The sequence below is a fragment of the Mixophyes fleayi genome, chromosome 12 (assembly GCF_038048845.1).
Source record: "Mixophyes fleayi isolate aMixFle1 chromosome 12, aMixFle1.hap1, whole genome shotgun sequence".
NCBI lineage: Eukaryota > Metazoa > Chordata > Amphibia > Anura > Limnodynastidae > Mixophyes > Mixophyes fleayi.
Window position 1 is genome coordinate 76,874,833 of NC_134413.1, and position 12,888 is coordinate 76,887,720.

At 42.5% G+C, this 12,888-nt stretch overlaps 1 protein-coding gene across 1 annotated transcript in view; it reads right to left on the bottom strand.

Annotated features, from left to right (window-relative positions):
* The window catches only part of VANGL2 (VANGL planar cell polarity protein 2), a 48,739-nt gene that overhangs the window by 13,616 nt on the left and 22,235 nt on the right, over positions 1 to 12,888 (bottom strand). The window contains exons 2-3 of the mRNA XM_075193089.1: positions 6,803 to 6,968; positions 212 to 487 (exon numbers count right to left, since the gene is read on the bottom strand). Coding sequence (XP_075049190.1) covers positions 212 to 282 — 71 coding nt within the window. The 5' untranslated portion in view covers positions 283 to 487; positions 6,803 to 6,968. The remainder of the gene's footprint in view (positions 1 to 211; positions 488 to 6,802; positions 6,969 to 12,888) is intronic.

The window sequence follows — 12,888 nt, forward strand, 5'->3', positions numbered from 1 at the left end:
TATAAACACAGTTGCGCTCTTTGTACGGTGTTCAGCCATTTTGTGGCATGAACCAATATCGATGAGAATTTGGCCAATCAAATCACAGGGAACTAGTGACATCACCAAATATCCAACCTGAAGCAGCCATTTTGTGGGTGGAGAGACACAACACAGCGGAGGGGCAGCCATTTTGTGAGACGAGACACACAACACAGACTTTTGTTCTCACCTGGGCTTACGTGAACTCCGGGAGTGGCCGGACTTGTAGGAGTACCCAGAATACTGGGACTCGTTGTCCATGTTTTCAGAGAAGCGACCTTTATGGCGATCCACGTTGACCGATTTGGGTTTCCCAGACCCCGGAACTGCAGCCAACACCGCGGCCGCCTCTTTCAGCACTGGCTTTTTCAGGCCAAAGGGCGCAGCCAGGAAGTCGACCTTCACCTTGAGGGACTCTATTTTGATAGGGGGTCTGGGTCCGTCTCATAAGAAAAATAAAGGATACCTGGGGGCGTGAAAAGGAGAAAGCGTTAACCCTCGGTGAGCTTGCGATTACCTGGTAGCAAAATACTGTCAACCCAACATTAAAATTGGATTTTTTTTTCATTAAAGCATTTTGCAGGCGGTGCGGCAGCCATCTTGAAAGCGCTCAGTGGATGTCCTATGTAACCAGTCACATCAGTTTACTGTCCCATTGGAGCTTACAGTCTAAATTTCTTTGCACCTTTCTGAGAGGATTCTTAGGTGCGGCGTAGGGAGGGGAAAAAAAAACAAAAAAAACAAAATCGGGGTAATTTTAAATGTAATAACAAAATACAAAACTAAAAAAAACCCACCAAGAACGGATACGGACAATCACATCCAGCATATAGAACAGGAGAAGTGCTACTGTGCATTAGGTCAACATGAATACTGTGAAAGCTTTCAACCTGCATTATAAATGGAGCGTACATGTCTGAGACTGTAGGATTATGCCCAGACGTATGTAAATTTAGCACCATTATGCAATTCGAGAACGTCAAATATTAAAGGTGGGAACGCCACGAAGCCACCTGCAGTACTAGTACCTCTCCGACTTGTCTGTCATCAACCAGGGAGAACTCATTATCTCGTTTACCAGATCCCCCCCAGGGGAAACTTTCTGTTTAAGTTTCTGTGACTCTCCATAGTTTTGTTTACCCTCCACAAACAGCTTTCTCTTAAAACAAAATAGGAGGGGGGGGGGGGATCTTAAATCTGGCCATGTAAACAGATGCACTCATCCGTGTTTCCTCATACTTGCTACACATACATCGGTTACACACTGGGGGCGGCCATTTTGCAAGCTGGGCATCTACTCAATTGGTCATACGGCTGAGGTTACTTCATGTTTAAAGATGTTGGTAAACAGGGAGGATAAATATATTAGTCCAGCCTAGATTATGGCTGCATCCATTGTTTGCAATGTGCCAGGTATCTTGTTTATCAAGAGGCATAAAATGTCCGTGTGAAACAACGGTTGGGATTTATGTGAATGAGTAGGGCCCATTACCAGGAACAACAGTTCAGTGCAAGACTATAAAATGACTATTGGTATTTACCATTTTCCCTCGGTTTATTTTACCTTCAGGCTGCCAATAATGGCTTAGGATTCTCAAGTACCATGGCAACCACAGTCACACGGCACAGGATCTAGTGAGCAGAGAGGCTTTGGAACGCCTCTCTGAGCTCTGTCTGCACCGTGACACCCTCCTTCACCCCCCCTCCCCTTCTACCATCACGTGACATGCTGAGAGCTGGGTACCTGTGTATGTGTAGCAGATTGACTGCCTGGCCGCCATATTTGTTTGCTAAACAGAGAGCTTTTGGAAAGGAGATAGTCATTTCTCTTAACCATCCTCCTACAAATCATTATCAGATGCATGCTTAAAAAGATGCTTGCTATTTAATACAGCATATTTTCTTTATGCATATAGATACACATCAGTGATGCAATTCACTCGTAGCAGTATCCATGCTAGCTGTAATTGGTAGCGCATGACTGGCCATGTATGTGTCATTACGCTAAACGGTATTCAGGCCTCTGTTATTATGTTTATTATATTCCATTAGGTCAAATCTATAAGAGGATTTGTCTGGTGCTACTGAATCGGTCACGTTCTATAAATAGACGACAACAAAGCGTTCCATTTCATACAATGGGAGAGTTCAGATATCTTTCCAGTGCTCATTAAGAACAGTTGTCTAATATATAGATTATAACACGCAGTACCATAAATGAGCTCACTTCTGCCCTTGTTGATTTCTAATATTCATATTATTTACCGTCTATAGCAGGACCGTGCTTGCTGCTTTAGCCGAACTTTTTCCGAAATCAGAGAACACTTTAAATGTAAAAGTATTTACCGACCGGTATAAGACGACAAATATAGCTCACCGATCCTCGTTAAACACCGAATACAAAAAAGGGAGGTATTCAAAACGTCTTTTTATCATCTAGAGCGAGGCCTTTCCGGAAGGGGGGTTGGCAGAATACCATCTATAGATCTTTTCTACAAATCTTTCATGAGCTTGTTCGTGTCGTGGGAATGTTTCACCGAAGCCACAGGTCAAATATGAATACATCGGCAGCCATTAACAAGTCTCTGCCAGGAATGGCATCAAACAGAATCAACTAAGAGGATTCTGTGTGGTCAATACGCTGGGGGTATACCGAAACGAGAGAGGGAGGCCATTAACCCCTTGTGCTCTCTTCCACCAACTGAAAAGGTAAATTCTGCAACGCCTAACTGCGCTGTGTCGTTCTGAAGACCTCGCGTCCCATTCCAGCGAACCTGTCAAGACTTTATATATAGGCGTTTCAGGGGCAAACGCAGGATTTGTAGAGGGGTGTTTTCACACCACGCCGCCAGTGGGCGTGACCAGCATGCATGGGGGCATAGCTATAATTTTAGACAGTGCTTGGCTGCTCTCCAACTCTTCCTATCCCCATAATATACTTGGGCAATGCTGCGTGTACTACTGTTAAGTGCATACAGCTCTCTCTTTTCAAGCAGAGCCGTGTGAAACGGGGGCAGGGTCCAGCCACCTCAATTATACAGTGCCCCAGGCTTGGATGGGGGCTTTCCAGGCACTAGGAAACCCCCCCCCCCCCCCTCGGTTTGCCTATGGCGTTTGGCTCAAACGAGATAAACTTCCTGTTTTGACAGATGCATAAGTTTGTAGTTTTAAGAAAAAGGACTTAAAAACGGCATGACAAAACACCAGCATCCTAAGGACTCGTTGACAAATACACGCTGGGCGAATAGGTACCAAAAAACCCTGCGCTTTAGAGTCGAGACTGCATTTTGCATTACTTTTCGGGCATTCCGCTTTTAACAACAAAACCTAGGTAGTGTGCATTAACGCACAAGAAATAGGTTTGCGCCGCGCTCTTAAGTTTAAAAAGCAGCGCTCAATGTAAAGCAATGGTGGGAACGCTGCCCCCGAAACTTAAAGGTAATCCCATTTCTAAAGCAGCTTTCAGACATTCTTGACTGAAAAGTGCACCAACAGGGGATAGGTGTGAACAAGCCCTCGAGGTGAAAAACAGGTGCCTTATTTAGAACAAATAAGACCAGCTGTTTAGGGGGGGGGGGGGGTTAAATCAATCCAGGATGGTCACAAATTTACATATACAGTAACAAAACTTTGTCATGTAGCAGATCGGAGGCCATATGTCCGATGTTGACTTATTACAAGCATAACCTCAAATGGTGCCGTATTCTTTTTCAAAGTGAAAGGCAATGTCGGTACTTGTACAAGTTTATTTACAAAGTGCAAAAAGAAAACCTATCTAGTCAATATTTATTTTAGTATTCAGCTGCGACGCCATAGCGTGAAGCCTGCCCGCTTCATTTTTATTTTTTTTAGTTTACAAAATTCACTGATAATTAAATCTAAGACCTCCCCCCCCCACCAAGGTAACAGAACCTCCCCTCCAAAAAAACAACACAGATAATGAAGAATATTTAGTTAGATAGCAGCCAGGCTATTGGGAGCGCATAGAATTCTGACAGACATCTTCGGTGACATTTTGCCGCTACGTGTACGGCAAGGCCATCGCGGCTGCAGGACAACATGGCTAGGCGCGGTTACCATAGAAACCCGACTAAAAGGGCATCTAAAATAAAAGTATTCGCCATATACTGCTTTGCAAGAGCCGGTCTCGGATGGACTAATGAAGACCGGGGTCAGGACGCAGAGAAAGTCTTTTGTCCCAATTGCCAGATTTTTTTCCCCTGCATCTATTGCCATGGAAACCCAAAAAGGCCTTCTTCGCTGCGCGCCCCCCCCCCCCTCATCCCTCATACACCCCTCGTGTTTCCTAGGTAATGGCAGACAGGCCTAAAAGCATCCTCTCAAACAAATGCAAGGAGAAAAGCAGGGTGGAGAAAGTGAGAGGAAGGGCGGAGGGCGAGAGCGGGGCGACAACAGACAAAAAGAGAGGGAGTGTAAAGAAGAGAGAATAAAGGGTAGGGGGGGGGAGGGGGGGCATTTTGTAACTCTTTCCCTTTTGTTTAGGAAATGGGATCAGATTTCTCCAGGGAGACAGACTAAGAAAAGCCCGGGGGAACATAAGAAAACTTTACACCCACCAAAAACCAGAGCTCTGTGTGTACCTCTTGGTGATAAGTTCCACAAAAATTATAATATAATATAATATAATATAATATAATATAATATAATATAATATATATATATATATATACACACACACACACATACATATATATACATACATATATACACACACAATTAAAAGTCGTGACTCCTACACAACCCGAAATGAAGGCACGTCATTCAATATGCTCCATATGACGCTTTAAGTCCCAAATAAGGACAAACCATTTGTCTCGTGGGCAACTTCGGTCTCCATTAAAGTAATACAAATAGTGGGATTGAATGCTGGTGGGTAGAATAAAAAGACACAAAAGGAGGAACTGTCCTAAGTAAACAAGGACATATGAATCCTTAAATAATAATAATTGCAGCAGGTATAATTTTTTAGGTTTTTTATAACGCTGATCAAAGAAGAAAAAATAAATAAATATATATATAACATTTTTCAAAATAGGAAATCGTATTATTTTTCTGATATCCCCCTATGATGAAAGATCGGGCAAAAACTGCTCAAAAAAAAAATTAAAAAAAAATGTACCCGATTCCGTACAGAGCAGGCGGCCATTTTGAAAGGAGCGACATCACAGGTGTGTAAGAGACAGGTGCACCTGAAAATTATATGTACACAAGCATTTACCACAAGGCATAATTATATGTATATAGCCTATTGCTAGTTAGCGGTGCCTCCAACGTATGCCTAGGAGCAAGAAATTACCTCAGATAATGATCATCAAAACTTTGTTTAAATGTCATCAATTTCCTAAAATTCAGACACCACCATTTTTCTGTCCCATTTCCCGACACACAATTGCATTGCACAAAACGACTTTACAAAAGAAAATGGCAAGAGTGTTAATGCCATAATAACACATTAGTAAAACAGCTAGCAATTTAAGGATGGCTGGTGCGTATAACCTGTACAACCCGTTTACTCCCTCCCTGTGTATAGTCTAAAGTCCACAAAAAAGGTAGAGAGATTAGAGACGTAGCCCCTTAGCAAGCACCATCAATGAAATGATCGCACATAGTCTACGTTTGTTTTTGGAGGGAAAGGACCTGCCCAATGGGCCCCAGATTAACAGGGTCTCCCTTTCACAGTATCTAGAGTGGTTCCATTTTCTAATGATTATTCAGCAATATTATAAAATTGCTTCAACATAAGGTTAGCACTTGGACTTTGTTTTCAGATTCAAACATATATACCAGAGGCATCACTTGACCTGCCAGACTGCTTTCCATTATAAACACGGGTAGGAAAACAGAGGATTTGAAATAATGGGCAGCAAGGTGGCTCAGTGGTTAGCACATAAGTTCGATTCCCGACCATGGCCTTATCTGTGTGGAGTTTGTATGTTCTCCCAGTGTTTGCGTGGGTTTCCTCCGGGTGCTCTGGTTTCCTCCCACACTCCAAAAACATACTAGTAGGTTAATTGGCTGCTATTAAATTGACCTTAGTCTCTCTGTGTGTTAGGGAATTTAGACTGCAAGCTCCTCTGAGACTGGGACTGATGTGAGCGAGTTCTCTGTACAGCGCTGCGGAATTAGTGGCGCTATATAAATAGATGATGATGATATGTTACGTTATAGTACCTGTAGTGTTAACACACTTCTAACTAAGCATTTTGTACTGGGTTAGCATGGTTTAAATGTTAAGGTCTGGAGACATACCCCATTGCCGGGCAAGTGTTCTTGCCCGCTGGCACAAAAATAAAACAAACCCCAAAAAACAGGCTGTTTCTGATGTATCACGCAGAGTCTTATGGTCAAATAGATTTTTTTTTTTGTTAAAAAAGGGAGCGACCGCTGTTTAAACACTAACACAGACATAAAAAAAAAAAACACACACTCGGTAAACAACATTTAATGGTGACATTAGCCAAACCTCTTTTGCCCTGTGATCATTAGAAAAACGATCTGTACATTTCTTAGAAGAGCAATCTTATGCCGGTTTGCAGAGGGATAAGAAAGCAGAAGGTTGACCCAAGAGAGCTTAACGAACGAAGATAAAAACTAGACAGGCCTCCTCCCCTGGCACAACCTCTACCAAATCACAAATTCCGAAAGGAGCCCTTTCCCCTCCGTGGATACAAAAAATAGAAATACAAAAACCATGAAACAGCCAGGGGTTTCCAAATATAAATAAGCAACAAGACAAGTTATAACACCACGTCACACTCACCGGGTTAGGAGTACAGCAAAGATGAGCTTTGATTGGTCGGATTAATCCGTCGGACCTTTGTACATCTTAAGATGGAACCTGGGGTATAAAAACGTCAAGACCTGAGGTCCCGAATCGCTCAACATCGAGATTCCTCACAGAAGATTCTTTTCAGAACGCTGAAATTCTGTAAGAGAAGAACGGATTATAAACAACATATATAATATAAATCAGCATAAGAGGCAAGGAGTGGGCAGTACAGGCAGTTGTGTAGAGGTAACGGAGGCTGGGGAAAGGCACAACACAAATTAAACCTGCCTTTGTTTCCGACAGAGGTCACAAACCATGTCAAATTTTGGGGAGGTACGCCAATGCTATACCTCCGTTGGAAAAACAAATTCATCAAATAATTGCTACACGCTGCCATTTATCACCGATTCCCTCCCCCAGTCCCCTCTCAAAGATTATATACTGTATATTCATAAGATAAAAGCTGCGCATCATATAAAATATATTTGTACACATCAAGCAGACACCTTCAATTCCCGGCAACAAGGCCTGTCCAAAACGGATTATAGATGGACTGTGAAACACACAGTGCATTACCGACATGCATTATGTGGAAATAAGATTAGCCCTTTCCCTACGCATAAATTTGAGAGGATATAGGTTCTATATTTCAACAGCCTCCAGCTTGCAAGACAGCAAGATGAATGGTTAACTGCTGCAGTGGCCACAGATTAGCACTTAAAACGCCCGCAGATATGCGGCCTCCTCATTGACTGACAATGGGCCCCACCAACAGACAGGCATGCAGAGTATGTTCTGAATAGCTCAATTTAAAAAAAAAAACAACGAATAGTTATTAATTCCTTCCTGGCTCTGGAAACCCAAGCAGACATTAGGAAATCCTAGACCGACTGTCCCACGCTCACACTAGGAGAGTTCATTACCTCATCTCAACCCTATCTATCATCGTGGGCCTCTTACCAGTCTCCGTGTACTGACCGACGGCCGTAAAAATGACTGGATCGCTCTCCCAATCTGTCTCGTGTTCCTCCTGCTTTCTGGAAACAGGCTAAGAAACATTACGGCCCAGGAATTTCACAAATGCATGGGAGAAAATGCTAATTATTAAGCAGTGCTCCACGAAAACCAACAAACAAAAAAAGTGTGTAAGGAGGGTATTATGGTTTTAAAATACATATCCTAAAACGCACACATAAAAAGGAGTATAGACTTCGTGTTCATACGAATAGCATGTGTTTCTTGCAAACATAAGTATCTTAACCATGGACCAATTAGAGTAGAGTGCATCGGAGAAGAAGGAGACAGAGAGAGACAAGAGAAAAGAGGCAGCAAGAGGCAATGATGAGAGGACCATTTGGAGAACAGAGTCTCAAGGCAGCAAGATAGTGGATAAGAGGATCAGAGGTAAACATACAGAGAAAATGGAAAGTAGGTGCCTTAGAGGACAGAGAAAGCGTGCCATTGTGTCCATTTCAATTGGTGCTGTAAAATACCATTAACAAATGGATAACCTATTGTAAAACTAAGAAAAGGGAATTTCAGCCGCCCCTCCCCCCACCTCAGCTTCTGTAAGGGGTTAACCAACCAGTGGAGCCGCAACCATTGTAAACAAAAGAGAAAAAAAAAAAAAAAAAACACAAACTCAGGTAGGAGCAGAAAGAACAAAAGTGCATGATCCGGAAAACGGCACAGGCTGCCGAGACAAAGAGAAGACCGGGGACAGGTTACAAAAGCACAGGCCTAAGGGGCAGATTGTGTGGGAAGCCGATGGAAAGGCCGCGACAGACGCTCATTGTGCCCTGGAAGCTCCCAACAATGAAAACGTGCTCTAAAATACACCGTCTGATAAGACGATATAATACACAAGTCATGCTCATGTCGAGTATAAACAATATATAATATATGTATGGGTGAGCTCTGATGTCCCCACTTCAGTGTTCATTGGGCTTTATAACGGAATATCCTATCCACGAATGACATTTATGATGCATTCACGATGTAACCTCTATGGAGGCCGTTAAAAATCGGTACAAAAACTCCAATATCCTTATAAAACTTACAATAGAGGATACATTACCCCATATGTAAAGCTTATCACCTGTCCACAATATGGAACCTGACAAGACAGGATGTAAAGAGCGAGAGCTTGACAGCACATCAGTCCGAGGACGGTGGAATGGGTTAAGGTGCTAAACCATAGCAGGAGCGTGTCTACAAAATCTTCAGGTTACACTAAAAAGCTACCTTCATTTGTATTGTAACCACAGTCAAGACAGTTCATACTACACATGTATTCAGTATTAAACAAAGGGAGGTAAGGAAAGGGGGAGGGTAATGGATACACCCCCCCCCCCCCCCCCCAAACCGCACAGATCTCCATAACTCACTCGCAGAACCATAAACTTAATTTCTACCCAGGGAATGGACATTAGCAATTCTTAAGCCTATTGTCCCAGCATTAACACCACACACAGAAACTACTACAATATGGCAGCCCTTTTGTTGGACAACACTGTTCTTAAAGGAGAAATAACCGTTGAAACAGTGTTCACTTTTAAGTACCAGGCTACTTTTGCTTACCTATATCAAAGCCCTAACACAAATTAACGTTATGTTACACGTTAAACCGAAAATCTGTGCATTAAGTATTGAAATCTTTCTGTTATAGGCTATTGAAAGGCACACCAACTATTTAAAGCATTTGCTTGTACATCTGTCCAATGTAAATCGTGTGCAATATTCATGTTGCAGGAATTTTCCTAGCTTGTATAATAACGAACCATTATTCTCTCTTTCCCACAGAGGCATTGTTTGGTTCATTTTCCCATAATGCATTTTATTTTGCCTCAAAACCTTCTAGGTCAGTGAATTTCAGAGGGACCTCAACCACTCAGACACTTGACGTTAAAGGACAAAACGTATTTAGATCAATTCGGATATACTCTGCACCATTTAATCCAAAGTGGGTTTGAAGAATTATATTAAGGACCCGGGCTAAACAGGGGTGGTTACTGTGGAAGACCCAGTCAATCAGAATTTTTTAGTATATATTTATATTTTAAACACCACTGTCCCTTAGCGCAGGGTTTCCCAAACCCAGTCCTCAGGGCTCCCCAACAGTGCAGGTTTTCCATATCTCCTTGCTGGAGCACAGGTGTATTCATTACTGACCGACACATTGTAACAGATCCACAGGTGGTCCTAATTATGTCACATGTGATCCAGAAAACCTGCACTGTTGGGGAGCCCTGAGGACTGGGTTTGGGAAACCCTGCCTTAGCGCAATGCCCGATTAATCGGTTTAAAGATAGCCGTATGTCTACACGATTGATTTATTTTTTTTCCCCTCTCTCGAATGCGGAGTGTAAAGGTGATTTGTATAAACCGTCATGTCAGACCGGATCGCCCCCCACCCTAATCGGGAAAGTGTACACTATAAAAGATTTATAAGCAGCCAGTGTATACGTATTTTCAAAAACACTGGAATCCAAAGCCACCTTTACTCGTCTGTGAGAAAAGGACTTTATATCCAGCGAAATGTAATTTACGATTTTGTTTAAAACAAGAAAATAATCCCTCTGCGTCTTCAACATTGTGAAATAACAAAAAAAAACACAACAAGGTTTTGGGGATTTTGCTGGTGTAGGCCCAACGTACAGACAGCCCCGGGGATTATGTTGGCACGTTGTGAATAATTGATGAGACGATCGTGTATCTGTAATAAATCTTACTGAGAGACACGGAATGAAGGATGATGGGAAACGCACGACGCCAAGATCAAAAGACTTTTGTTTCAGGCGATACAGAGTCTCTGTAAACAGCACCGTATTTCGCCATTATAATGTATCTGATGTAGCTCAGGCCTAATAACTTCTGACTGAAAAATACTGTGACTTTCCGACAAGTCACCAATTAAGTACGGTAAGGTTCCGGCGCGTCTGCAAAACGCTTAAGCGGTTAGCAAGCGCGCGAGCTTCCGCGTCTTCATTTTTATCAAGGAGCGCCTCAAACAATGGACTCGCGCGGATCCGACAGAGATGTTAAATAAACCGAAAGAGATTCCCAATCAAACATCAAAATTTATTTCCACACAAAAAGGTTTTTAAAGTCATTGACACAACAAAATGGATTCCCACACGCAAAAATGCAGATTCGTAAAATATGTCAAAATGGATTCCCCTGCTAGAAGTGTTAGTGACTCTACTTTAAAGAGAATTCTACACAGGTCGCCAGTGTTTCGTTGTACTAGACCACAATAACGAGACATAATTCATAGTGAGCCAATAAAAAAAACCAAGCTGCCAACAGCCGCCTTGTGAACCATTCCTGCTACTGGAACCGTGAGCCATTACACCTTAAATCAATCTCAGAAGAAAAAAAAAAAAAAAAATGTAGTGACTTTTGTTTAACACCTCCAAGGCTGGCAGGATACATTCTGTATTGTTCACTCCAACACCCGAGGGCATGAACCTTTCACCCGCATACAAAACATGCTGGCAGGGTTTGTACTGGAGTTGCAATAACAAATTTTACAACTTTCTGGCATTCGGAGCGGTGGGTATTGTGTGGGAAAAGAAGGATAAAAAGTTAATCGCAGCGTTTAATTGCAAAAAAGAGGGATAATTCTGTACAGCGGGAAGAAAGAAGAAGAAAAAAAAATCAAATGAAGGAAATCTTTTTATACTAAAGTTTATTACATAGTTACTCGCTACAATGAGCATGTCTATCAGGTCAATGGTCTGGGGAAACGTGGAGACCACATCGGAATACTAACAAGACTATTTGAATATCCTTGGGTTGGGTAACACTGGCCTACAAAAGTCAAAGAATATTCACCTCATAGTTATGTTTTTTTTCCATTATTTTCATTTAATAATAATTACGCAGCATTTTCACACTGAGTTCGAACATCATGGCTGCTGGGAGATTCCTGGATTAGGGCAAGATCTTCCAGACACCTCTTCCTCGTCCCATGAAAGGGCGCTTGCCTGCTCACAGGGCCTAGCGGAGAATCAACTTTTGTGCTCCCCTTATACATCCATCGATACATAAGCTGGGCCTATTTGTCACACGGCATGTCTTTATACAAATCTTGAATAATATCAGGAACAATGACACTCCCAGAATGCTTTGCACCTTTATGTTTACCCGTTATCTACGCACAACGGAGGCAGACATTTAGTGGGCCGAAACAATATTCATTTAGAAGGCGGTCGATAATATCGGTAGGAAAGGACGACATCGATGACATGAGGCACTTTTTTGCCTCATACCACCCCGATGTCGTCACTAGTTCAGCCCACAAAATGGCTGCCCCCACACTGTGGAACCAACAGGTACACACTGGGGCTGGGTTTTTGCAAACACCAATATCAGCAGGGGTTAAAATTAGAGATGTTCACTGACGCCCGGTGTTTTGGTTTTAGATCCCTATTTTTTTTTTCTACAATCCCTATGTTTGCTAAAATCACATAATTTGGCTTTTTTTCATTCCTACATTATTAACCTCAATAACATTCACTTCCATCATTTCCAGTCAATTTTTGTCAAGTGACAACACTGCTACCCCTCCTGTTTCTGTGTGAGCAATGGCACTGGATCTCCTGGGGAGGGAGGTGCTTATGGAATCCAAAACCCGCGAGATCCGACAACGCAACAATGACGTTTTGTCTCGATTCAGATCCGAGTATGCGCGAAAGTACCGAGCCGGCTTGCGAGCCTACTCGGATCCCCCAAGCTCGGGTGGGCTCGGTTTTCAGAAAACCCGAGCATCTCTAGTTCAAATACTAACCTTGCAAACTCCCAAACAGGGCTAAATACTGTAATATTATAGCTACTTATCCCCAACAATAAACATGTATCCCTGATTCAGTTCACCTGGGAAAAAAAACCTTGCCTTGAAAATGCCCTCCGCATCTCTAATTACTGCCAATTATCCAAGCATGCCTGAAGGATGACATTATCCAGAACCTGACATTAGCCATGACATACATAAAACAGAGCTACGTGTGCATTTACACACAACAGACGTGGAGAATGCTCTGTTTAAGTCAAAACCGAACTGGTTACAGAGGAAG